This window comes from Scomber scombrus, chromosome 15 (genome assembly GCF_963691925.1).
Source record: "Scomber scombrus chromosome 15, fScoSco1.1, whole genome shotgun sequence".
Classification (NCBI taxonomy): Eukaryota; Metazoa; Chordata; class Actinopteri; order Scombriformes; family Scombridae; genus Scomber; species Scomber scombrus.
Genome location: NC_084984.1, coordinates 24,491,090 through 24,515,773, shown reverse-complemented (window position 1 = coordinate 24,515,773; position 24,684 = coordinate 24,491,090). Strand labels below are relative to the sequence as shown.

The 24,684-nt window shown below is 37.7% G+C and overlaps 1 protein-coding gene across 9 annotated transcripts in view; it reads left to right on the top strand.

Moving 5' to 3' along the window:
* Positions 1-18,211, top strand: part of LOC133995538 (multiple C2 and transmembrane domain-containing protein 1-like) — a 52,770-nt gene extending 34,559 nt beyond the window's left edge. For 2 of the 9 annotated variants that reach the window (XM_062434982.1, XM_062434981.1), the window contains 16 exons: positions 1,246-1,284; positions 3,217-3,384; positions 3,484-3,614; positions 4,624-4,810; positions 4,895-4,988; positions 5,717-5,819; positions 6,490-6,592; positions 8,771-8,872; positions 8,956-9,030; positions 12,550-12,669; positions 12,761-12,871; positions 14,094-14,147; positions 14,234-14,343; positions 15,042-15,151; positions 15,244-15,341; positions 18,081-18,211. In XM_062434982.1, coding sequence (XP_062290966.1) covers positions 1,246-1,284; positions 3,217-3,384; positions 3,484-3,614; positions 4,624-4,810; positions 4,895-4,988; positions 5,717-5,819; positions 6,490-6,592; positions 8,771-8,872; positions 8,956-9,030; positions 12,550-12,669; positions 12,761-12,871; positions 14,094-14,147; positions 14,234-14,343; positions 15,042-15,151; positions 15,244-15,341; positions 18,081-18,152 — 1,677 coding nt within the window. In that variant the 3' untranslated portion in view covers positions 18,153-18,211. Of the gene's footprint in view, positions 1-1,245; positions 1,285-2,092; positions 2,096-3,216; positions 3,385-3,483; positions 3,615-4,623; positions 4,811-4,894; positions 4,989-5,716; positions 5,820-6,489; positions 6,593-8,770; positions 8,873-8,955; positions 9,031-12,549; positions 12,676-12,760; positions 12,893-14,093; positions 14,148-14,233; positions 14,344-15,041; positions 15,152-15,243; positions 15,342-18,080 lie in introns of those variants that run through there. The other 7 variants (XM_062434985.1, XM_062434983.1, XM_062434988.1 and 4 more) reach the window with 7 other exon arrangements.
* Positions 18,212-24,684: the final 6,473 nt, after the last annotated feature.

Here is a 24,684-nt window from a genome sequence, read left to right as displayed (position 1 = left end):
AGTGCAAAAACAAAAACTACTTCTATGGATCCCCTATGAGCTATATGTCCTTTATACAGTCTCCATTGAATTTAATTGAACAATAATAATAAAAATGATAATACACGTTATCACAGCTGTATATTTGCAGTAATGGGACTTACACGAAGATGGGAGAGTCACAAGAGAAAGTTTCATCACAATCGAAGCAGCAAAGATCAAGATATTCTCACTTTTAGCTTTAAAATTAAGGTTTTAAAATTGCACTTCTGGAAATAACCTGCTAGAAAATTCACTGATTCGTCCAAGACGGGAATTCAAACCACGTAAATTCAGATAGATGTTTTTGTTTTTTTAAATAAGTAAAATATTTTAATGCTAAACTATAAATTCATTTGTGTTTAAGATTAGATAAAACTTTATTAGTCCCACAATGAAGACATTTAGTGTTACAGAAAGAAAAACAATAGTAGTAAAACATAGTAACATTATGTACATGAGTAATATTGGTGTTGCACATATTTAAAGTGATATAATATATATATTGCACAGTTGAACTGAAAGTAAATTACATATTAAGTTGTGATTTTATTTAAAAATGAGGTTTTCTGTTGCTTAACAGATTCAATTCTTTATGGCCTTTTTTTGCAGTACAAAGTAATAACCATAGTGCAGTGACATTAAGATAACAACATAAACCAGAGCAGAGTCACAAACTGTCTGCTTCTTTCCATCAGTAACACCTGTGATCAATTGCATGAACTTAAATAACCTGTGTCCAGCTCACCCTTTAACACGCGCCTCCTGGTGTTTGGGAGGAAATATTACATGTAACCCAAATGTAATACATAGTTCCTACAGTACATGTAGTTCCTGGTCATTTATCCTTTATCAGATTACAGAGACAGAAGACAGTTTCCACACACTGACATATTTAAACACAGCAAGTCTCCTTCATGTTTTATTCAGTTGATAAATTAATTATAGGGCAACTGTTATTCTGTGCTGCAGCTCCGCTCTTGACAGCAGGAGATGGAGAATATTTAGATGTATGATAATGAAAGGCAGAGATGAAGATGTGGGAATATCAACATACAACAACAGCAGTAAAACACAAACAGCAGAATCAGGACATGCAGAGACAAAGAACTCGGATACATACAAATATCATTAAAGCTAATGAGCATAATAATGAATATTCAGCCCTGATAGAGAGCTTTTTTCAGCTTTTTTCAGTTGAAATAATGTATTTTAATGTATATTCAGACCATGCTGCTCAGGAGGTCCTGGAAACGATCCACTAAGGTAAAATCATCATCATCATCATCACTGCTCCATCTGTGTGTGCTGTCACAGCTTTCCATCTGCTGTCTTGACGCCTTCATGCTGATCATCTGTCTGTCGGTGTTGCCTCGTATGCTCGCTGTTTGTGTTATCAGAGGCTTATTTGACAGTTTTCAGCACGTGCTTTAGTGGTGTTGTTCAAGTTGCATTGCTGGGTATTGAAAGGATAAGTTCACAAACATTTAGGTCCTAAAATGAAAATTAAGTGTGTTTTCTTGCTGTAATCATTCCTCCTGTTCATACTGACCATTAGAAGATCCCTTCATAATGTTTACAATGGAAGTGATGGAGGACTAAATCCACAGTCCTCCTTCTGTGCAAAAAAATTATTTAGAAGTTGATCTGAAGCTAATATGAAGCTTCAGCTGTCTAAATGATTCAAATCAAGCAGGTTTCTTTTAATGTTACAGTGTTTTTAATGCCAAAGTCCCTCTCTTTGTTACTATACTTCCACCACAGCTCAACAGGGAAACACTAAGAGGGAATTTGATGCTAAAAAGACTGATTGTAAGTGCATTATGAAGGGATCTTCTAATGGTCAGTATGAACAGGAGAAATGATTACAGCAAGAAAAAACAATGTTTCAATGTTCATTTCGGCTTCTGACTCTTGTTTTAAGACAGAATTGAAATATTGTTAACTCGTCCTTTTAAATTTTGTTGTTTGTTGCTGTCATTTCCATGCTCATGTATATATATATATATATATATATATATATATATATATATATATATATATATATATATATATATATATATATCTCACTAAGTTTGTGTGTTAATTCCTTCTTAAGAACTAGTTTCAATCTTGTGATTTACTTAAACAGGTTGCACCATTGCATTTTATGTAATGTCTTGGCTAGTAAACACTTTAGTAATATATAGATTAGGAAACATCCAATAAGAAGCAACAAGTTATGTGAACAGGAGGGACTGTTGCATCATGACCAAAATTTATTGAGAAAAAAAATGTTTTAGAAGCCAAAAAATAAAATAAACTGCCAATCTTTTGTGTGTGTTTAGGAATTAACAGTATTCAGTTATGCTAAATTATTGTAATTTAACATTAATGGTATATAATTTGAGGTTTAATGTGTATTTTCTGTGAAATGTAAAGTGACAGGCTCTGATATAAGCAAGCAAATTTTAACTTTATCCGTTGGTTAATTCAGTTAGCTAACGTAACAGTTAGTGGGTGTGAATCTTACTATCTACGTAACAACTAGTATTATTTCGTGTTATGTAAATCTACACGTCTTAAAGACTGGTGTTATAACAAGGCTAAATTTGAACTTCTTGCAGTCTTTAAACGTGGCTTACTGACCATGGTTAACAGTATTAGCCTAAAATTATTATGTTAACTCTCAGTTTTTTGTACGTTTCCAGCTCTGTATTTATATTCTGGGTCTCTACTGGAATATCTTTATATGATTTCCAGTTAAAAACTCCTAATGTCACCAAATGTTAACTTCTCAAATCCATGTTGGAGCTGAATCACCTTAGCAACCACGTTAGCAACCAGCTTAGCAACCAAGCTTCCGGAACAGACGGCAGTTTACGGGCTTGTGCGATGTGTTGAAAGCAACTTGAAGCCTTCGCTTTTGACTTGTAGGCAGCATGTCTACATACGTTCGCCTCAAGTTATTGAACTTTGACCATGTTTAATATACAACATTATAACAGGGTATTAATAAGTGGAAATCACAAAAAAGCAGAACATGTCTTTAGTCTGTTTGAGGACTTGTTGCTCCAGATAAACTTGGGTCCAATTGTCGTAAATCATCATCAGTCTTACTCAGTTATCTGCATACAAACAACAGAGATCTATTTTCAACATGTGATGAATAAATCTTTGTGTGTGTGTGTGTGTGATTTTTTGTGTGTGTGTGACAAGCAGCAGCAGTCAACACGTCTCTCAGAGCTACATCGAAAATGGCAGCTGTGGAGAGGCATCGTCAGCATCGCGCTCATCGAAGGGCGAAACCTCATCCCCATGGACCACAACGGTCTGAGCGACCCATACGTCAAGTTCAGGCTAGGACCCCAGAAGTACAGAAGCAAGGTATCATTAACCCCCAAACCCCCGCAGTTCAGTCTCTGTTGAGCGTCTTGCTGAGGTTTATTTTGGGGGATGTCACCTGTGTTGTTGTCCTGTGTGCAGACGGTGCCAAAGACCCTGAGTCCACAGTGGAGGGAGCAGTTCGACCTCCATCTGTACGAGGAGTCAGGAGGCGTGTTGGAGATCACAGTGTGGGACAGAGACACCGGGCGGAGAGACGACTTCATCGGACGGTCAGTTTCTGTCTACGTGCATTTTAGAGCACGACAGATATATCGAGTAGCCGATATTGGCCGATCAGAGAAATATTGGTATCGGCATATGTGCTGATATTTTTCTCTCTTTTGTCTCTACACCATTCATAAATACCCCGTCAGTCATTAATAAATGTTATCAATCACTATTTTATGGTCCAGGTGAACATTTTATTTTGCTGATTTTTGATAATAATAAACACAGGTTAAACATTCACATTTGCATATATACTGTACATATTTGTATCAGCTACACAACATTTGTTTTTAAACTGATGCATTTTATTTCCATTTCTGTATACTGCGGGTCACATTAGGAAAGAGCTGGCTAAAAGAAATGTGTATAGGGTGTTTTTACAGCTCTCAAATATAAAAATGGGTTAAAAGTTTGACAGTGAACAGTGAGTAAGGGTTAAATAGGCAGCATTTTATGTATATTTGATTCTTTTATTTAATCCAAATTTAGTTTTTTTATCGGCCCATAATAATCTCTAATACCGGGCCATAAATCCAGTATTGGTCGGGTCCTAATGCATTTGTTTAATTTGTAATATACTAGAAGTTGTTAATGTTGTATAAAAGCTCATTAAAAACACCAAAGCCCCCAAAAATGTGAGTTCTTATGTTGTAATTAGGACTTATTATCTAATAATTACGAGAAAATGATCTCGTATTTATGAGTTACTTTTTCTTTTTGCACAAAATGAGGGCTGCAGATTATGTTTTTCATCACTGAAAATAAAAAGAATCACATTAAAAGTGTGTTATGAAGGGATCTATTAATATCCAGTTTGTCCAGGGGGAATAATTAAAGGCTGTTTGTTTGGTGTTTAGCTCAGTTTTATAGTTACTACTCATTTCACAAACACATTTCTTTGCATAACGGCCTTTTTAAAATGGTAAACAGACATTAAAAAGTTTAATTGCAGCTATAACTCAGTGTGTAACTTCATGATTTGACGGTGTGTGTTGGTTGTTTGATGCTCAGCTGTCAGTTGGACCTCTCCACGCTGGCTAAAGAGCAGACGCACCACCTGGAGCTTCCTCTGGAGGAGTCGCGGGGCTACGTGGTGCTGCTGCTCACGCTGACCGCCACCGCTCACGTCTCCATTGCAGACCTGTCCGTCACACCACTGGACGACCCGCAAGAGCGAACGGAGATACTCAAACGCTACGTGAGCAGCTTTCTCAGTGCTGATGATGATGATGCTGGAGTATCTCTACAGCATTAACAACATCTCTCTTTTTTCGTTCTCTAGAGTGTGTTGAAGTCGTTCTCTAACTTGAAGGATATCGGCATCGTGCAGGTGAAGGTCATGAGAGCTGAAGGACTCATGGCTGCAGATGTAAATGGTAATCTTAGAATAATCATCAAAAAATCTTCTTCATCATGTGTTCCCTATTTTACTTGTTGTACATGTTTTTAATAGGGATGTCCTAAGCTGTTACAAAAGATCTTTGCATGAATTGAGAATTTTTATAAGGTTTTCATTCATAAAGCAATATTTAAGTGCATAAATTGGCTCATAATCGGTTGTGATATAATGAATGTCAAAAACAGGGCATCAGGTGTTAACTGTAGGGGTCAAAGGTGAAGAACAACAGGAAAAAAGTGCAGCCCAGATCCATATGTATTTCTCTTTTATTCGGATGAGGATGTTTTTGGCTCTCAGGTCTTCTTTAACATTAACATTACAACCCTTGGTGTTCAATATTTTTCTGTTTTAAATGCAGAACAACGTTTGGTCATTCCTCTTTTTCAGTGAAACACTCACAGTCATGAAAAAAACATGACTGCCAGAATTAAAAATACAATTTAAAGTTTTCACCACATGTGTGAAGTAACAACACATATGTGAATGACTAATAAAAACTGACTAATAAAAACTATTAAACAGCTGCAAAGACTAATAACAGTGATCATGTTTTCAGTCTCTGGGGAGTAGTTCAGTGTAAGACAGATCGCTGCTATCACAGTATAATATAAACATTTTAATTATTATTTATTGCTATATTTTCTGTGATTGTTGTTACAGTATATATTAAATATAATGTGACTTACCCACATTGGTTTTTCTCAGGTAAGAGCGATCCTTTCTGCGTTTTGGAGCTGAATAACGACAGACTGCTGACACACACCGTTTACAAGAACCTCAACCCAGAGTGGAACAAAGTCTTCACCTTGTGAGTGAATCTGTGGCCATGTTTTATTCATTTATCCCCATAATACAGAAAGATTTCATTCCCTGCTGTTAACATATTTCTGATTACAAATTTAAATATGTTACTAATAACATTTTGAATGGAGCTGCTTCTAAGTACCTTTATATATTATGTGGTTATCATTGTTTTTTTGTTTTATTTTATGGCTGCAACTAACGATTGTTTTTATAGATTAATCAATTGGTAGTGTAGTGTAAAAGTGAAAAATGCCTGTTATAACTTTAAATGTTGTGTTTTGTCTGATGAAAAGCCACAAAAAAAACTGAAATTCAGTTTATTATCATGTACGACACAAAAAAAGTTCAAAATCTTCACATTTAAGATTCTCCAATGAGCAACTGTGTGATATTCATGCTTAAAAAATTAAATGATTGATCAAGTCAGATTCATTTTCTGTTTATCGATTGGTTTTGTGGCTTTTTAAGACTCAAATTATGGGAACCTCTGGGATGAATCAATGATATTAAATGTATGATAGATCTTTAAAAGCACAACAGATTCATTAAATAATAAAGCGGCTGTAGTGGTTGTCACTCACTGGCTGAAACCTTATATAATAAAACTCCACATGTTGGCAGCTCTTTACATCAGTCTGAATGAATCACCTTGTGTTTCTCTTTCTGTCTGTCAGTAATGTGAAAGACATTCACTCCGTGTTGGAGGTGACAGTGTTTGACGAGGACAGAGACAGAAGCGCTGACTTCCTGGGAAAAGTGGCCATCCCTTTATTATATGTGAGTGCATGAAACAACAGATTGTGTCTTGTTATCTATACGCCCTAAAATTAAAATCTACAGTGTATAAAAATGTCCTAATAAAGGTTTCAGGGTCATAATTAAGATTGAAACGTGTAGCTGTACCATCTCATAAATCAGAGATGTACTTCTGTATATTTTTACAATAGGAGACATGAATATTGCACGCAGTTTTTCTTTTTTTTTCAATTTTCTGTTGTTTATAAGTTAATGCATCACATTCTTGCATTACAGTATATCATACATATCAGTTAAAGATGAAAACATCCAAAGAACCTCCACTGTTAACTTTGAGGTCACCTTTTAGAAATCTAATAGATTTTATTTAAAAAGCATCTTTGCATATTTTGAAAGTCACTTTATAAATGAAAAGTGTATTTTTGTATGTACAGTACACCTGCCTCTAAACAGTATCTACATACATCTTACTTACAAATGCTGCAATCTACTGCAAGTCAGAAATGGATAGTTCAGAGCTGATATTCCTAATTTTGAATCTGAAGTCGTCTCAGTGCATCTGCTCTGGAAAACATGGACGCCTGCAGCAAACTGTTAGGAGGATCACGTACATGCAGAGTCTCATTCCAGCTGCTGATTTAGCAGGTTAACACACTTTAAAAGAGATGGAGGGAGTAGGCTAGTATAGTACACCTGCTCTAAAAGACTTCTTTCAAACATAAATCAACTGAATGTAAATGGCATATAGTTTCATAACACAGGAGCGTGTCTATGTTCCCTCAGTTTAATAATAACATAAAGAATTTAACCTGTCTTAGATGAAAAATGTTATGTGCATTAGGGAAACTGATGGAAAATCCTTGAGGGAACATAGGGCCTAATTGTGATGGGAGGAACATTTCTTAGAAATGTGGGAACATGGGGATGATCCTACAAGACTAAGGCCATGTACACATGTAGCCGGGTATTTATAAAAACGGATATTTCCCCCCCTCCGTTCTCAATAATAACATCGTCCACACCAGATTGCATAAAGCCTAAACAACGGTCGCACACCTGACATTGATGCATTTTCTGTCGTATACTATGACGTTCGGGAACCTAAAACAAATTTTTCCCCTGTACACACAATGACGAGATAGTTTTCCCAAATCTCCGCTTTGGCCGAAGTTTTCAGAAATAATCGTTTTCGTGTGGATGAAAAGCTAGATCCGTTTTTCCAGATACCTGGCTACATGTGTACACGCCCTAACACTACATAAAGTAAAAGTGGATGAAATTTGACTTGGTGTCCCGATTAGTGTTCCGATTTTTCCGTTAGAGGTAGTTTCAACGACAAAGAATTGCAGCAACATCTACACACATATAGTGACGGAGGAAGCTTAGTAAAAACAGTAAACATGCATCAGTAGGGTTGTACTCAGTAGTTTATATATATTGCATGTTTAAATTGGTCCTAAATGTATTTCCAGTTAGCATTAAAAAGCTACTAAAAAGTCTTGAAGTGTGTTTGAAGTCTTTATAATTAATTAAAGTCTGTGTAAAGTAAAAATAAATATGAGTTTGACATACCACAGAAAACGTTTTGTTAACCACCCTGCCAAATTTGAATGATTAAAAAAATCGCCAAATATATGAAATTAGGCTTCAAAGTTGTGTAAAAGTTTGCCTATTTCTCTTCTCCCAAACGCTGTGGGAGTGGCCGCCGAGTTCGCTGAAGCCCCGCCCCCTACCAAGTGTCACCTGTCAATCGAAGTCACCACCTCTACCAGAAACATGGACGCTAGGCCTGAGAGCTTTCTGCTGCTTACTCAGTTGCTAGCTCGGCGGCTAACTCGGCAGCTAGCTCGGTGGCTAACTCAGCTAACTGTAGACTGTAGTACTAGTAGTAGTAGTGTGCGCTGAATGTATTTATACCTACGGCAGCAGGGGCGGGTTTATGCTCCGGTGTGTAACCGTGCTATTGGTTAACACCGCCGGGTTACATAACGTAATGATTTTCAGACCCACCCATTAAATCCAGACAGAAATCTTGAAACACAGTTTGTGAAGCCTAGCTCCACAATTCAAATCTAAATGGTTGAAATGCTTTTTACACCTTTTTTAGAAATACATTTATGACCTATTTAATGTGTTTAGAAGAAAATGTCTGAATTAACTTTACACGGTCTTTAACGCCGACCATCTTTTATCTGTCAGTTCCGTAACGGAGAGCAGAAGGGATACGTGTTGAAGAATAAGGAGCTGACAGGTACGACCAAAGGAGTCATCTACCTAGAAGTGGATGTTATCTACAACACAGTGAGTGTCAGCCAGAGTGTTTTTATTCATACTGTATGTGACGCCTGACTGGCTTTAAGATTGAGTTGTTTTTTTCTCTTCAGGTGAAAGCTGCTCTGAAGACCGTCGTCCCTGCTGAGCAGAAGTACATCGAGGAAGAACCAAAAGTCTCCAAACACGTATGATAATGTGTTTTTAGTATTTACTAGTATGTTCATCGTAATAAGAAGAGACCATTAATTACATTACACTTATTATAATTACACAGTGACTGGAAATATCATATTTCAAATATTCATGTTTTTTTTTTAAAAAGCTCAAAACTAAAAGGCTCAGTAATTTCCTAAAACAGCTGTCCACTGTAGTTGTTTTTTTTGGGGTTTTTAAATAAAATCAAACAGCCAGGAGAGAATAGTACGGAGCCCGTAAAGGATCATGCAATATATTTTTAATGTTGACAGAATCGAGCGCACGTTTTATTAACTCGTTCGCACGATTTAATAAAACGTGAGCACATTTAATTAACTCGTGCTTACGTTTTATTAACTCATGTGCACGTTTCATTAATTCGTGCTTACGTTATTAACTTATGTACACGTTTTATTAACTCGTGTGCATGTTTAATTAAATTGTGGCCACAATATAGCTATAACGTGCGCACAAAATACTAATTTGTGGCTACGAGATACTAATTCGTGGCCACGAAATAAGTAGGCTATAACGTGCCCACAAAATACTAATTCGTGGCCACGAAATAGGTATAACGTGCGCACGAAATACTAATTAATATTATTAATATCATTCCTGGACAGCTGGGTAAGCAAATCGAGCGCACCTTCTCTAGAACCTGCAATAGCCTATGTCCGGACCAAATTCTGTTCACAGTTTCAGCTTGAAATCATCTTAAAAAAGTGCCTTTGAAAGTAGCATCATGTGTGTCAGACTCAGCTGAGGGAATACATAGGTTATATGAACCGCAGCATTTAATGATGCCACCAGACGAAGCCGTGCAGTTACAGTAGCGCTCACTGTATGTATCACGTTGCCAAGGGAACCTATAGCCTATCAGTGAAGTTTGTATTGATTTGCAGGTTGTTGTTGCTCTGACTGAACTACTGAATGTGTCTGTAGTGTTCTCTGGACATTTGTCCTTCAATTATATCACAGAAGATTAAAAGTTCACTATATTATTGATCAGTCTGATGAAATGTGCTATAATTCCTTTAAACCATTACGTTAACACTTTGATGATGTTTTATGCTTGGTCCTGATTTGCTGAAGTTTGTTTTACACTGCAATATTACAGCTAATAGAACCCTGATTAGAAAATTGCACAATCCTTTATTGCCACAGATAATATCTGATCAATAAAAATCATTCCACTTTGATCTGCCAAAGACTAAAGTGATTTCATAGGACAGTGTCAGAGCTTGAGCATAATGTTTAAATCAGCTGCATCAAGTTTAAAGTTTCAGAGCTCTACAATGTGCAGCTGTCACCAGAAATACGGGAGGCATTGAGAGTGCACCGAGCACAGAGGAATTATATTAATATTATTAATTAGTATTTTGTGTGCACCGAGGAATTATATTAATATTATTAATTAGTATTTTGTGCGCACGTTATACCTATTTCGTGGCCACGAAATAAGTATGCTATAACGTGCGCACGAATTAGTATCTCATGGCCACAAATTAGTATTTCATGCGCACGTTATAGCTATATTGTGGCCACAATGTAATTTTTTTTTTTTACCATGATCCTTTACGGCAGGGGTGTCAAACTCAAATTCACAGTGGGCCTTTCCAGAAACTGGCATATTTCTTCACGCAGTTCGAAAAATCTAGTTCAGCACTTTTCCGCGGCTTAGCCATCTCACCTCTGTGTGATACGGCACATCTGTGTATTCTGAATCACACTCTTCCAGAAAAGACTTAAACTGGCGGTGATTGAGACCTTTGGCTCTTATGAAGTTAACAATTTCTGTTACTGTGGACATAACATCCTCCATCTTCAGCGCTTTACCACACAGGGATTCTTGATGTAAGATGCAGTGATAAACAGATAATTCACCTGCACAGTTCTCTTCGCGCATCTTTTCACGAATCCTGCCCACCAGTCCATTCCTTTTACCACTCATGGCTGGCGCACCATCAGTGGTTAATCCCACAAGTTTATTCCACGGAAGGTTTATTTCAGTTACACATTTGCAAACCTCCTCAAAGATTTCTTTCCCTGTGGTTGTGCCATGCATTGGTTTAAATCCCAAAAGCTCCTCCGTAACACACAGATTTGAGTCCACGCCGCGGACGAAGACGGACAGCTGCGCAGTATCAGACGCGTCAGTGCTCTCATCCACAGCAAGGGAAAAAGAAACAAAATCTTTTCCCTTCTCCATCAACTGGACATGCAGATTGGTGGCAAGCTCGCATGTGCGGTCAGCTATTGTGTTTCTGCTCAGGCTTACGTTTGCAAAGGCTTGCTTTTTCTCTGGGCACACTTGGTCACAAACCTTCATCATGCACTTTTTTACAAACTCTCCCTCATTAAAGGGTCGGGCTGATTTGGCGATTTCTTGTGCCACGATATAACTTGCCTTTACAGCAGCCTCACTTTGTGTTGTGGCTTTTGTGAACATTTTCTGTTGTGAAACCAAACCTCTTTTCATCTCCTTTACTTTCTGGCTCCTTTGAGCCGTGTCCAGGTCCTTATATTTGTCCTGGTGTTTGGTTTCATAGTGTCGTCTAATATTGTACTCCTTAGTTACTGACACGTTGGCTCCACAAACAAGATAAACAGGTCTGTCTTGTATACATGTAAACAGATATTCTGTCTCCCACCTGTCCAGAAAAGTTCTATTTTCTGCCTTTCTTTTCGCCATTTGTTGGTAGGGTAACACAGTGACAGCTGTCGTTTGAGGTCGCAGTGTGGGGGAGAGGCACGGAGATGCGGGGTGTGCACATTGACTGTATATAAGAAATGGACGTAACATCCGTGACGTCACCCATTGGTTTGTGGACTGCTGCTCGGAAGCCAATAGTATCGAATCTAGGCAGCGCCATCTTGAAAATTTCAGGTGCATTCTGGGAAAAAAATGAACACAGATTCTACTTATATGGGCATGAGGCGGAGTCATGAACGGACGTATGGGCGCCAAAGCAACAGCAGAGCATTATGGGATTTGTAGTACAAGCGATGAATGCGGTGTTACAGCGCTGCCGCCGTATAATACCGGCAGGCCAGCTCTAATATTAATTTGAAATTGTCTCGCGGGCCAAATACAATTACACTAAATACAATTACGCCAAATTTGGCCCGCGGGCCAGAGTTTGACACCTATGCTTTACGGGCTCCGTAAAGGATAGAGCATTTGTTTGGGACTATTTTCAGCGGTTGATTAATCCACATTTGGTGCTCTAATGAGTATTTCTAGCAGCAGGATCGTGTATGTGTGGGATTAAGTTCAAATAAACTACTGTGTGTATGTGTGTGTTCATGGTGATTTTTGAACAACAACAGAGGAAATAGAGAAATAGAAGATACATCAGACTTTGGATACACACACAATACTTTGGTATGGGTCTTTTAATGGGGTTTGATGATGGTAAAAAAAAAATATATATATATATATATATATATATATATATATATTATCAATTAAAAATGATAGAAAACATGATGTGCTTTGTGTTTCTCAGTTGCTGCAGCAGAACTTTAACCGTGTGAAGCGATGCATCATGGTCCTGATCAGCTATGGGACGTATATCAACAGCTGCTTTGAATGGGAGTCGGCACAGAGGAGCATCTTCTCCTTCGTGGTATGAAACAAAACACTCTCTCTCACACACACACACACACTCGTAGGTATTTTCGTGTTTTCTTCAGTGAGATCAGGCGTTTGCCTTCCAGATGTTTGTGTTGGTGGTCTGGAACTTTGAGATCTACATGCTGCCGCTGGCCTTACTGCTGCTGCTGGTCTGGAACTACTTCTTCTCTTCAAGCAGGGACATAGCAGACATGGTGAGGAAACTACCAAAACAGGCTTTTCTTTATTAAAGGAGGGGTTCACAATTATTCCGGTGTGTCTTAAACAAGCAGTCAGGTGTCCATAGGAACAGTGAAAGAGGTTTTCCTTGCTGTAATCATTCCTCCTGTTCATACTGACTGAAAGATCTCCTTCAAATGTGCTTTTAATGGAAGTGTATACTTCGTGAAGTAGTTACGAAGTTTAATCTATATTTTCGTGTACGAGGACACGAATTTTCAATTTTTTTCGTGACACTTTTCACTGCTTTACTTTTTCGTGAGGACTTTCAAACTAATATATTTCAATTGGAAATGTCTAATAACTTTTTGTTCTTGGTTTTTTGCCAGTCAGTACTCGTTACAAATCACTGTTAAAAAAGATAAAGATGCTTTATGGTGCGACAACGCTGTGGTTAAAGCTCTGGTTCGGCACTAAAACTGGTTAGAAACACGACACTCGTGGTTAGAAATGGGAGGCCAACAACAGTCATCCACCCAACCCGCCACCTCCAAACATGGAAATTTGTACCTTTATATAGATGTCTGTCCCTCAAATGTGTTGTAGGCATGAAATACACTTCATATTCAAACTCCCAATAGTTCAAAAGTCATGCTGAGTTTCACAAAAAAATCTGAAAAATGTTGTCCATGTACACGAATCTATACATTAAATTTCGTGACTATTTCACAAACTGCCGTGATACTGGGTTGCATCCACAGTCTGAGTCCACACAGTCATTTAAAGTAGATGATCAGCTTCTACTCAGCTTCAGCAGTCTGAGTTGGTCATATCAAGTGATATCTGACACATTTACAGTCTTTTTAGCATCAGATTCCCTCTTAGTGTTTCCCTGTTGAGCTGTGGTGGAAGTATAGTAACAAAAAGACTTTGCTACTAAAAACACTGTAACGTTGAAACATAGAAGATGAAGATTTGACTCATTTGGACGACTGAGGCTTCATATTAGCTTCAGATCAACTTTTAAATCCATGTTTCCACAGAAGGAGGACTGTGGATTTAGTCCTCCATCACTTACATTGTAAGTGCATTATGAAGGGATCTTCTAATGGTCAGTATGAACAGGAGGAATCATTAAAGCAAGAAAAACAGCTTTAATGTTCATTTGGGTTCCTGACTGTTGTTTTAAGACAGATCTGTCCTTTAACATCTGTATTTCAATCAGTTAACAGTTTATTGCTTCTGTTTCTGCTGCAGACTATGGAGGCCATGTTTGAGTGGGAAGATGAAGAGGAGGATAAAGACGACAAGGTGTTGTCATCATAAAACAGCTGCACATTTAACACAGTATAGTGAATTAAATGACTAAACTCTGACCTTTCCCTCGTTGTTGTCAGGACTCGGAGCACAAAGGCTTCATGGATAAACTGTACGCCATCCAGGATGTGTTCATCAGTGTGCAAAATGCGCTTGATGAGGTGGCGTCGTACGGAGAGAGGATAAAGAAGTGAGGACGTAGTTTCCACTGGGTAGAGGGGGGCGCATATCACATGTCACACACAGCTCTTCAACAGCAAAAAAATCCATGTGTCTCAAATCACACTCTTCTGTTAGTACACTGTGTACTTAATTGTGTAGTGCACACATTTCAACAGGTTAGTGTCTCAAATCAAACACTGCCGTTGCGCACTTACTGGAAATGATTAAGTGTTATTGTTCATGGTACCAAATCATTACAGACTGCTCAGTTAACCCATTAAACCTGCTGGCTTATATGTGACAACGGTATAGTGGTGCTTGGTATAAAAAACACATATATAATTTACATTTGTATAACGCGTCAATGTTCAGCGTAGTTACAACGTCCTCAGCCGCCATTTCCTGTTTGAAAAGTGGTCCCTCCCCTTCTGCTACGGAGCCAACATGGCGACTGTTGAGGGCGAAGAGTGTCCATAGTTTTGAGTGCACCGTCCGGGTATTCATAGTGCTGCATGTTTCCATACTTTTCAGTGTGAATGCAGTTATGCACTCACAATAAAGTGTAAGTACAGAAGTACAACATTTGAGACACACCTTTCATTTTGTAATTTAGCTAACTCATAAAACTAATGTTAATTGACGTCAGCTGATTAAAATTTAACCCTGACAAGTCTTTCTTTATGTGAAGCAGCAGCTGTTTTATGTCCTGCTCTCTCTTCCCTGCAGCACCGTTAACTGGACAGTGCCTTTTCTAAGCTGGTTGGCGATCACTGCCTTATTTCTGGCCACAGTTCTTCTCTACCTCATTCCTCTTAGATACCTGGTGCTCGCATGGGGTGAGTCCTGATTTCACACCAACAGCTCATCACACAGACACACAAAATATACACATATATATACTCTAAAACTGATTTCTCTCTTTCTGTAGGTGTGAATAAGTTCACAAAGAAGCTTCGTGATCCGTACATGATCGACAACAATGAGCTTCTTGACTTTCTCTCCAGAGTGCCCTCTGATGTTCAAGTGGTACGTAACTCATGTAGTCCTTTAATCGATTAGTGGCTTGACAAAATTAATCAGCAACTATTTTGACATTTGTTTAATTGTCTTTAAAGTAAATCTGCAAAACTACTTGGTTGCAGCAGCCTGAATTTAAAGTAATCATGTTTTCAGTGTTTGAGAGCAGTTGTGTGTAAGCACTGCAGATGCTACTGAGCATGTGCAGGAACATGATTCTGTCAATCATAACCTCTTGATTTGTACTACATTATACATTGTAAATAGGTTTAATACCAAGTCAAGAGGTTGTTATGAAGCTAGTGAAGCGAGAGGAAGTTTACAGTCAGATATTTGTCCCATTTATCCTGTGTAAGTTTTACATGTAGCTAAACATAAATAACTTTTTAAGGTTATGTGCAAACATTCAATTATTAAATTATTTATTCATTATTTATTATTTATTTCATTTACAGGTGCACTATATAACCTTTATTGACTGTGAAATAAACCTAAAAAAAACTTAGGTCAGAAAAATAAATGTAGCCTATAAAACTAAATGAAACTGGAGGTCATATGAGTGAGTTGTGAAATCAACCACATGGTGTTTCAATTCCTGTGATATTGCTGCATCTTGCACGTTGCACACATTATAAATTGTGGTAAACTGGTGTAAACGGTGCTCTGGGGTCACCATAGTTCTCTTCCACCGTCAAGTCCACCTTTAACTACACCTCCTCTTACCATATGTTCCCAACATGAGAGGAAAAGTAGATGTTCCTATAATGTCACAGTGTTGGGAAATGCACCATAACCATGTGAACATATCACTCGAAGATTATAGACTCTTTTATTTGAAAAAGACTAAATAAAATATAATAACGTATAAGACAGGTGTGTTATACCTGCAGCTTGTTGGCCAGAACCAGCCCACCAAGGGGTCCAATCTGGCCCCCTGGATAAGTTTGCAAAGTGTGAAAAATTGCAGGAAATTAACCCCAGTTTTTCAATAAAATGCTATTCTCGTTTATTTTCTCTCGTCATTCACAGTCAAGGCTTCTGATCTGCCCATGGACACCTAGAGATAACTGACTTGCAATCTGATTCAGATTTGAACATAGGACAAATGTATGAATAGATTTTATAAATAGATGGTTTATTATAGGAAAGCCTTATTATCTATTTTATATATATATATCTATGGTTGTACTGGTCCGGCCCACTTGAGATCACACTGGGCTGTATGTGGCCTTTAAACTAAGATGAGTTTGACACCCTTGGTATAAGACCTTGAAATATTTTACCTGTTGTAATGAAGTTGAGATTCATTATGCAGCCAGGTTTTCCTAGTCTGTTCCCACTGATGACGTCATTCACATTATCTGTCTAATCCCAATCAAAGCTTCATTCATCACTGTTCCCTGTTACAATGAAGTGTAACGATGCTGGGACATGTTTCTGTACTGACAGCAGGGGTCCTTGTCCTCCTCTTTGTTTTGTTTTCATGGTCAATGAGCTTATCTCTGCCTGCACACAGTCTCCCAGCGAGTCTTAACAGGTCAGGACTCCTAAACATGAGCACAGATAAGAGTCTGTTAAGAAAGCTGATAAAACAGTTTTTGCTTCTAGTCCTAAAAGCAGGACCAACAGGAGAGATGTATTACTCTCTAAGAAGCTCAATGATGGTGATCTTTAAAACGAGACATCATTGGTCAAATTACAGTGAGATCTGAGACCAAAGCTGCTGTTGTTGCATGTGTGTTTTTTAAATATTTGACACACAGCCAGAGGGTCATCAGATTACAATATTACTCTTCTTCAGCAAACTATTTGTCTTTCATAAGTAAAGACATTTTTCCCTAAATAAACTGTGTCACCTGTCTGAAGTTATGAAAACATTTATGCATGTCAGTTTTTGTTATTTTGAATTGTAAAGACAAGTTTATGAAGTCATGTACGACCTTTAGCAGCTGTAATAACTTTTCAATAACTTTATTTGTTATATCCCGTAAATAAAACTGAAGTAAAGTGATATTAGTATATTGTTAAGTTATCAGCTCCGGTTATTACATTTGTAAAGGTTTTTAATAGGTTGTAATAATTCATTACATTATTAGCAAAACGTTATTAGGTTATTGGTTCAGAAATATTACCTCATTGGCAAGTTATTCCGTTATCGGCTTTATTATATTTAAAAACGAGCAAAAAACGATAACGTTACTGACCATTATCACGTTATACGCTGCTACACGCCCCTAAAATATACATGTAGAGACTCTATGAAGTCATGTATGAGCTGTAGCAGCCAATAACGTAATAACGACCGATAATGTAAAAATTTTGCCCGTTTTAAATATGATATTAGTATATTATCGGCTCCAGTTATTACATTTGTAAAGTTGTTGTTTTTTTGTTTTTTTACTTACCAATAACGTAATAACTCATTACATTATTGGGGGAAAAATGAATTCCTTATTGGTTCAGAAATATTATGTTATTGGCAAGTTATTCCCGTATCTGCTTTATTATACTTAAAACAGGCAAAATGATTACTTAATTGGCCATTATTACATTATACGCTGCTACACATCCCTAAAATATACATGTAGAGACTCTGAATGTGTTTTGTGATTTGTTCGTGTTTTTAGTGTTAAAGAAGTTGTGTCTCTTGCACTATGATTCCAGAGAAACATTTTTTTCATCATGCCTTGCAGAAATGTATAGTACAAATGACAATAAATTGATTGAATTGATTTGTTTTCCTGACAGATGCAGTATCGGGAGCTGAAGGTGGATCCGGGTCAAAGTCCCAGCAAACGGAAGCGGACGAACCTGAGCTAGCTGCTCCTCTCTGAACACTTTAACATTTCAACTGTAGAACAATGTAAACTATGTTATTTATAAATTTCTTATATATATTTGAATGATTATGAAAAGATGTGACTGTTTGAGTTTTGAGATTTATTTTCTAAACCTTGTAAAAAAAGCAAAACAAAACATGTCTTCAAGTGATGTTTTTTTTTTTTTTTTTTTAATCTCTTATTTCTTGTAACGACACTTCACAGGATGAAGCTAAAACTATATACGTGGTAATAATGTATGTCATGAATGTATGTGTGTATGTTACAAAGAGCATGCGTGTATGAAGGTGTGCTACAGTTGCATGGAATATTTGCATCTCTCATTTATGTTTTTTTAATTTTATTTCTTTGAATATTTTTGTGATATTTTGAATGTAAAGTTAGAGTCTGATGTTGTTTTGTAGATAGATATGCATGTTATTAGTCACTGATATTCCATGTAGGACCGTATGCACGCGTACACACTCAGTAAACATATGAAACGCGTCAGATTATATCAAAACCCACACTATAACTCTGCATGTTGATTTTATGAACTGTTAAAGTGGAAAATAACCTTTTTTGGGTTTTGGTTTGGAAATGCGAACTGGAATTGTTGCCATGGCAATGCAAACCAATCAAATTCTTTGGATGTTAAAGGGGCTGTCTACTAATTTCACATATCAGCTTCAGTTTACTAATCGTGAGGAATCCCATTCAGTCTGTAAACAGTTGTTTAATGTCTACTTGAGCTCTGGGGGAGGTTTGCCAAGTCTAAGGAAATAACCCTGAAGAGTAGGGCCGGCTATCGTTTAAAAAAATTGCGATACAAGTACTAATTCAAATCCCCTTAAAGTGATACTGATACCAACTGAGTACTTCATTAGATACCCATCATTCTTTTATCTGGTGTAACAGGCGTGTAGTGTAGACACACTTTAGAGCGTTTAGGTGGCATCTTGGCTGCTGAATTGCTAAATGCTAACTCAAATTCACCACGACTTCACCACCACAGACGGGTTGTAGCTGCTGTGGCCGTGGACCAATCACATGTCGCATTAAATCCAAGAATGCTGGCATTGATTGGCTGTGAGCAAGTCCATATAAATAGTCATATTTTCTAGTTCTGGGTGCAGAAAAGGATCGATTGCAGGTATCGTTTGATAAGAGAGGTTTCGATACTACTTGGTATCGATTTATTTCGGTCGATACCTTAAAGGTGCAATCAAAGCTCAAATGATGGAAAACATGATGAAAATATGACATTTCTGTTTATTTTATGTATTAATTTGAGGAAGCTTCCAGTCACCTCATTGCGCCAGAGATATTTAATGTTTTCAGCTCTTCAGTGACATTTAGGTCACGAGTTGCATCGCACTTTGCTCCATTTTGCTTTATTGATACACCAGATTTGATCAGGGTTAGAAACTTTTTTTTTAACATTTCATGATTTTTTGTTTCTCCACACTTTCTGATTTTAAACACAGAGTTTTTTTATGTGCAGATTGAAAATAAGAATGAACACATTTTCCTTTTCAGAGAAAAAGCCTGTAAAAAGCCAAACAGGCAAACACATTTAGCTGTAGACTAGCTGGTGAACAAAGTGGAGCATTTAGCAGCTAAAGAGACCAGATATTTCCCTCAGGAGTTGGTAGAGAGTAAAAACAGAAATAAGCAACTGTTTGCTAACAAGTTCAACATTTCAACTTGCATGCACCAGGGCAGACAATGATGGAATACGTGTTTCTTTGGCCACATGTAAGGATCCTGCAGTGTTCATGTGACGTGTACAGTCAGAGTTGTTGTGCATTGATGTCACTGTTCAGCAATGTGTTATTATCGGTTTAATAATCTCCTGAGTCTTCCGTATATGGATGAATTTCCTGCATGTCTTTGTGAGTTGTCATTTGTATGTGTCAAAGTGTTTTTTTGCACGACTGATCATAAATTATATGCAAGTGCATTTACAGATACTGAATGTTTTGTTCATCTGATACGTCTGTTTGTTGTGAGTCCAGATCGTCCTTGGCTCTTCAACTTTAGCTTCTCAGAGGAAACTAAAGAGAAAACCTGTTGTAAAATCATCTCTTTTGTCATTTTGCACTTGTATATGCCCTGTTGCGTCATGGGTACTTGCTTGCTATTGTAATCACGTCAAAAGCAGGACTGACTGAGTAGCATTTATGTGAGAAAACTTATAAAAATATATTTCTACACACATCTTTGTGGCTCTCTTGTGTTTCATATCATTTTAAAGTGAAGTCAATATTTCATTTTATTTGGTGGAAAGTATATTCATTGTCAGATGAAGATTTGACACAATTGATAATATAACAAGCTTTTAAAATACAACACATTGTTAAAGATGAAACCAAAAAGCAGTGTGTAGTCGGCTCACATTTCAGATGTCTATGAGTTGTTAACAGCTCCAATAAATAGTGATTTTTCCCTTTAAACCTCTCACATGCTTTCATTTCAATAAATGTTCAAATGATCCAATATTTCAGCAAAAATCAAAGATTAGAGAAAAAGGTCCAAAAAGTGAAAACACATTTGTGTATCAGAACTTAGTTTTTTCTTCTTTCCTCTCCCATTAATCATCTCACCACCCCTCACATTTATCTGCTGACCCTTTGGAGGGGCCTGACCATACTATACACCAGTGGTCTCCAACCCTGCTCCTGGAGAGCTGCTGCCCTGCATGTTTTAGGTATCACCCCACTCAAACACGACTGATTCTAATAATGAACTTGTTATCAAGCAGCTGAAGCTTGTCAACGGGCTTGATAACGAGTTAATAATTAGAATCAGGTGTGTAAGAGAGGGGAGATACCTAAAACATGCAGGGCAGTAGCTCTCCAGGAGCAGGGCTGGAGACCACTGCTATACACAGATAAATACATTAACTTACATACACAAACTAACACAGACAGAAAAGGAGGCTAAAAATGACCCTCAGGGTGTTTCTGATGTATATTTGAACAAAGTCTGGTCTGAAGGATGAAATGTAAACACCTCTGGATTTTCAAGCTGTAAAAAAGTGTCTCGACTACATGAATAACAGATTGATCAATGCAATGTTTCACTCTTAAGAACTTCTAAACTTTTATTTGTTAAATCCAAAAAACGTTTCACCCTGTGCATCACAGTTTTGACCAGCAGAGGGACTCAAAGGTTTTGGTGATCCTCAGAGCTCCAGCAGCTCACAGAGGAGACAGTGTTCAGACTACTGCTGACAAAGCAACAGGTTACAAGTCATTTCAGTGGAAGCCAACATGAAGCTACAAACAGATTCCTGACACTTGCTGCTATGTGATACTCTATAAATCAAACTGAGCTGGCTTCAACTGTTTTCAGCACTCCAGTTCACGAGTGGTGAAGCATCAACCAATCATGTTTTTATTTCACCATTTCCACTCACCTTCCCTTCCCTATAATTCCTGCTCCGTTCCATCTAAAACATGGAAGAAAAATTATTCTTGTGGTTAGCCACTAACCGGTGTTATTTAACACTTTTCATTTACCATGACGAAAAACAAGAGGGAAAAAAGCAGCTTGGCAGAGAGGCAGCTTTTGTGGGAGTGCCAGGTGTGTCATGTCATGTACAGTACAATAATAATTGATGGCTCTGGTAGTCTGTTATTTAGTGATACTTAATCATGTTTTCTAGCTATTAAAGATAATTATAAATTAATAAGGTACACATGCCCATTATGATATAACCACATAAATGAGCGCTAGAGTAACACTTGGCGACAGTGTACCTGGGCCTGTTTGGTGGTTTTATAGCTTTGTCACTCATAGTGTGCACACCCATGTCTGATGGATACAAGGTTGAAAGGGTGAAATTATAGCAGTATTAATAGATTATATGCATGTACAGAACTGTGCAAAAGTTTAAGACACTTGTAGTTGTTTAGATTCATTTTGCAGGACCATCATGGAGGCGTCTGATTGGTCCCAAAGTTATTCTGCAGCATTAAAATTAGTCCAAACATGAATCCAGAGTCATAGAGAACTATCTTCACCAACAAGAAGAACAAGGAATTGATGGTGTTGGCCTCCACAGAGCCCTGATCTCAACATCATAGTTAGTCTGGGATTTCATGAAGAGACAGAAGCAGCTGAGATGCCCAAATCCATAGAAGAACTGTGGCAACTTCTCCAAGATGGAGGAACAACAACTGACCCGCCGAGTACCTGAAAATTGCTCACACGAATACTGATTTCAGTTAAGTTTCTGCTGTTTACTCAAATTTATATCAAGTTAACTGCAAAATAAAAGCTATTTATGACATTATTTTAGAGAGCATCTTCACTTTTGTTCCTAAAACCTTTTTTGCAGTACTGTACACATACTGTATCACCAGCGGTAGAAGAAAATATTTCTTTAAATACTGCCCTTAAAGCAATGGTTCGGCGTAATTTCGACCTAGCGTCATATGCACCATGAGGTCTATCTAATCACCGCCTCAGCCTTATTTTTCATTTGGTCGCAAAATAGTGGAGTTAGAGCCATCAGCCGAATGGCTTAGTACAGGCGCTACCACCAGTCTATCTCGTAAATTACCCCACTAATAATGACACTGAAATACCGCGTGGTCGTGCGAGATCCCGCACAGATCTCTAGATGTGCTGTGCGGGATCTCGCGCACAGTATTTCAGTGGTCGCGCGAGATTTCGACGATGTTTACAGCTTTAGCAGTAGCAGCAGAGTAAAAGCCATCAGGTAAGTGTTATTTTAATAAACTCCTGGTGTACTTACAAACTTTCCAATGCATCGATTTATGAGTAAAGACCCTATTTGTACTACTGTAGAAGTTTGATAACAATCCAGGCATTATTAGTGGAGTAATTTACGAGATACACTGGTGGTTCGGTTAGCGCCTATACAAAGCCATTCGGCTGATGGCTCTAACTCCACTATTTTGCGACTAAATGAAAAAAAAGGGTGAGGCGGTGATTAGATAGACCTCATGGTGCATATGACGCTAGGTCGAAATTACGCCGAACCATCGCTTTAACGGAGGTTTTCCTCAAATGTAAGGAAACAGCCAAAGACTTTATCTGATATTTAATTACATTCAACTGATAAATGTTGACTGTTATGTAAGTTTTGAATGCAGGACTTCACAATATAACACTATTTATGTCACAAAATAATTATAATACTTTTTCCAATCAATCGGTGGTACACAGGTGACTGTAAGGCAAACAACATGTTAAAAGCTGGCATGTTTGTGTTGCTGCCTCATAGTAACTCATTTAAAAATGTAAGTTCAAACAGACCTTTTCACAATTTGCTCCGTTCTTCTGATGAATTTGACAGATTTCACAAAGAGGAACTCTGACTGAATGATATCACTATTTAAAAATTACGTGGACGTGATGACAGGCCGTGTTTCGAAATGTCAAACAGTTTTACTTTAGTTTATTTAACTTAGTTCATAGAAGAGATGTTAAAGTCAAACAAAAGTCAAAAAGAAAAGACTTTAAGAGTCAAAGTCATACAGTATCATCTGTGTAACGTTGAACCCAAAACTGTTAAACTGAGCAATATGAACAGAGTCTGGCTGTGAGTCTAATGGAACATTTTTCTAACTACTGGGGTTTTGGTATACTGGACATTTATGGACAGTTAACATTAACTTCCCACTTTCAACTGCGAGCGTCACATTTCCTGTTGCGAGTTGGGACAGTTCTTTCAAAAAACGTAACTGAGTGAATGTTGACTTGTGTTGATTTTAATTGCGATGTTGACAAAGGTTGCCTCACTTTACAGGAAGTAGTAACCTGAACCCAAACCACACTTCAAATGAACATTTGAACCTAAGTCATGATCTTTCCCTAAATCTAACCAGACTTTAACCACAGCACTGTCACACCATAAATCATCATTATTGTTTACCAGTGATTTTTAAAAACAGTTTTGGAAAGCACAGACAACCAGTTTCGTGGAGTGCAGGTGTGAAAGATACTTCCAAGTGAAATACGTTAGTTTGAAAGTTGTGCTGAGTGACACGAATCTATGGGTTAACTTTTGTGACTATTTCACGAACTACCGTGATACTAGGTCGGTAGTGAACACTGACATATCGTTAGCTTTCAAGTTTATATGTTGAACTTGTTATCAAACAACAACAGTTTATTTCCACATCCAGCAGTTACTGATCAACATTATCATTCATTAGTTCATCGTGTTTCTGTCTGAATGTAAAGTCCAATATTCTCGCTCTGTTTATACTCAGTACCAACTCCTGAGGGAAATATCTAAATGCTCCACTATGTTCACCAGCTAGTTTACAGCTAACTGTGCCCATTAGCATGTAGTGTACAGTGGCTTTTCCTCTCTGAAAACGACACTATGAGAGCGCTGAGAGTGAACCAGAACAGCAAAGTTGCAGCCGGACAGTTAAACAATGAGCTGAAACTCACTATAAAGCTCCGTAAAGCAGAGAGGAGCTGTAGAGTCTCTGATAATTCTCTGTAGGTTCATCACTACGACACAAACACATTAAACACTGACAGAACAG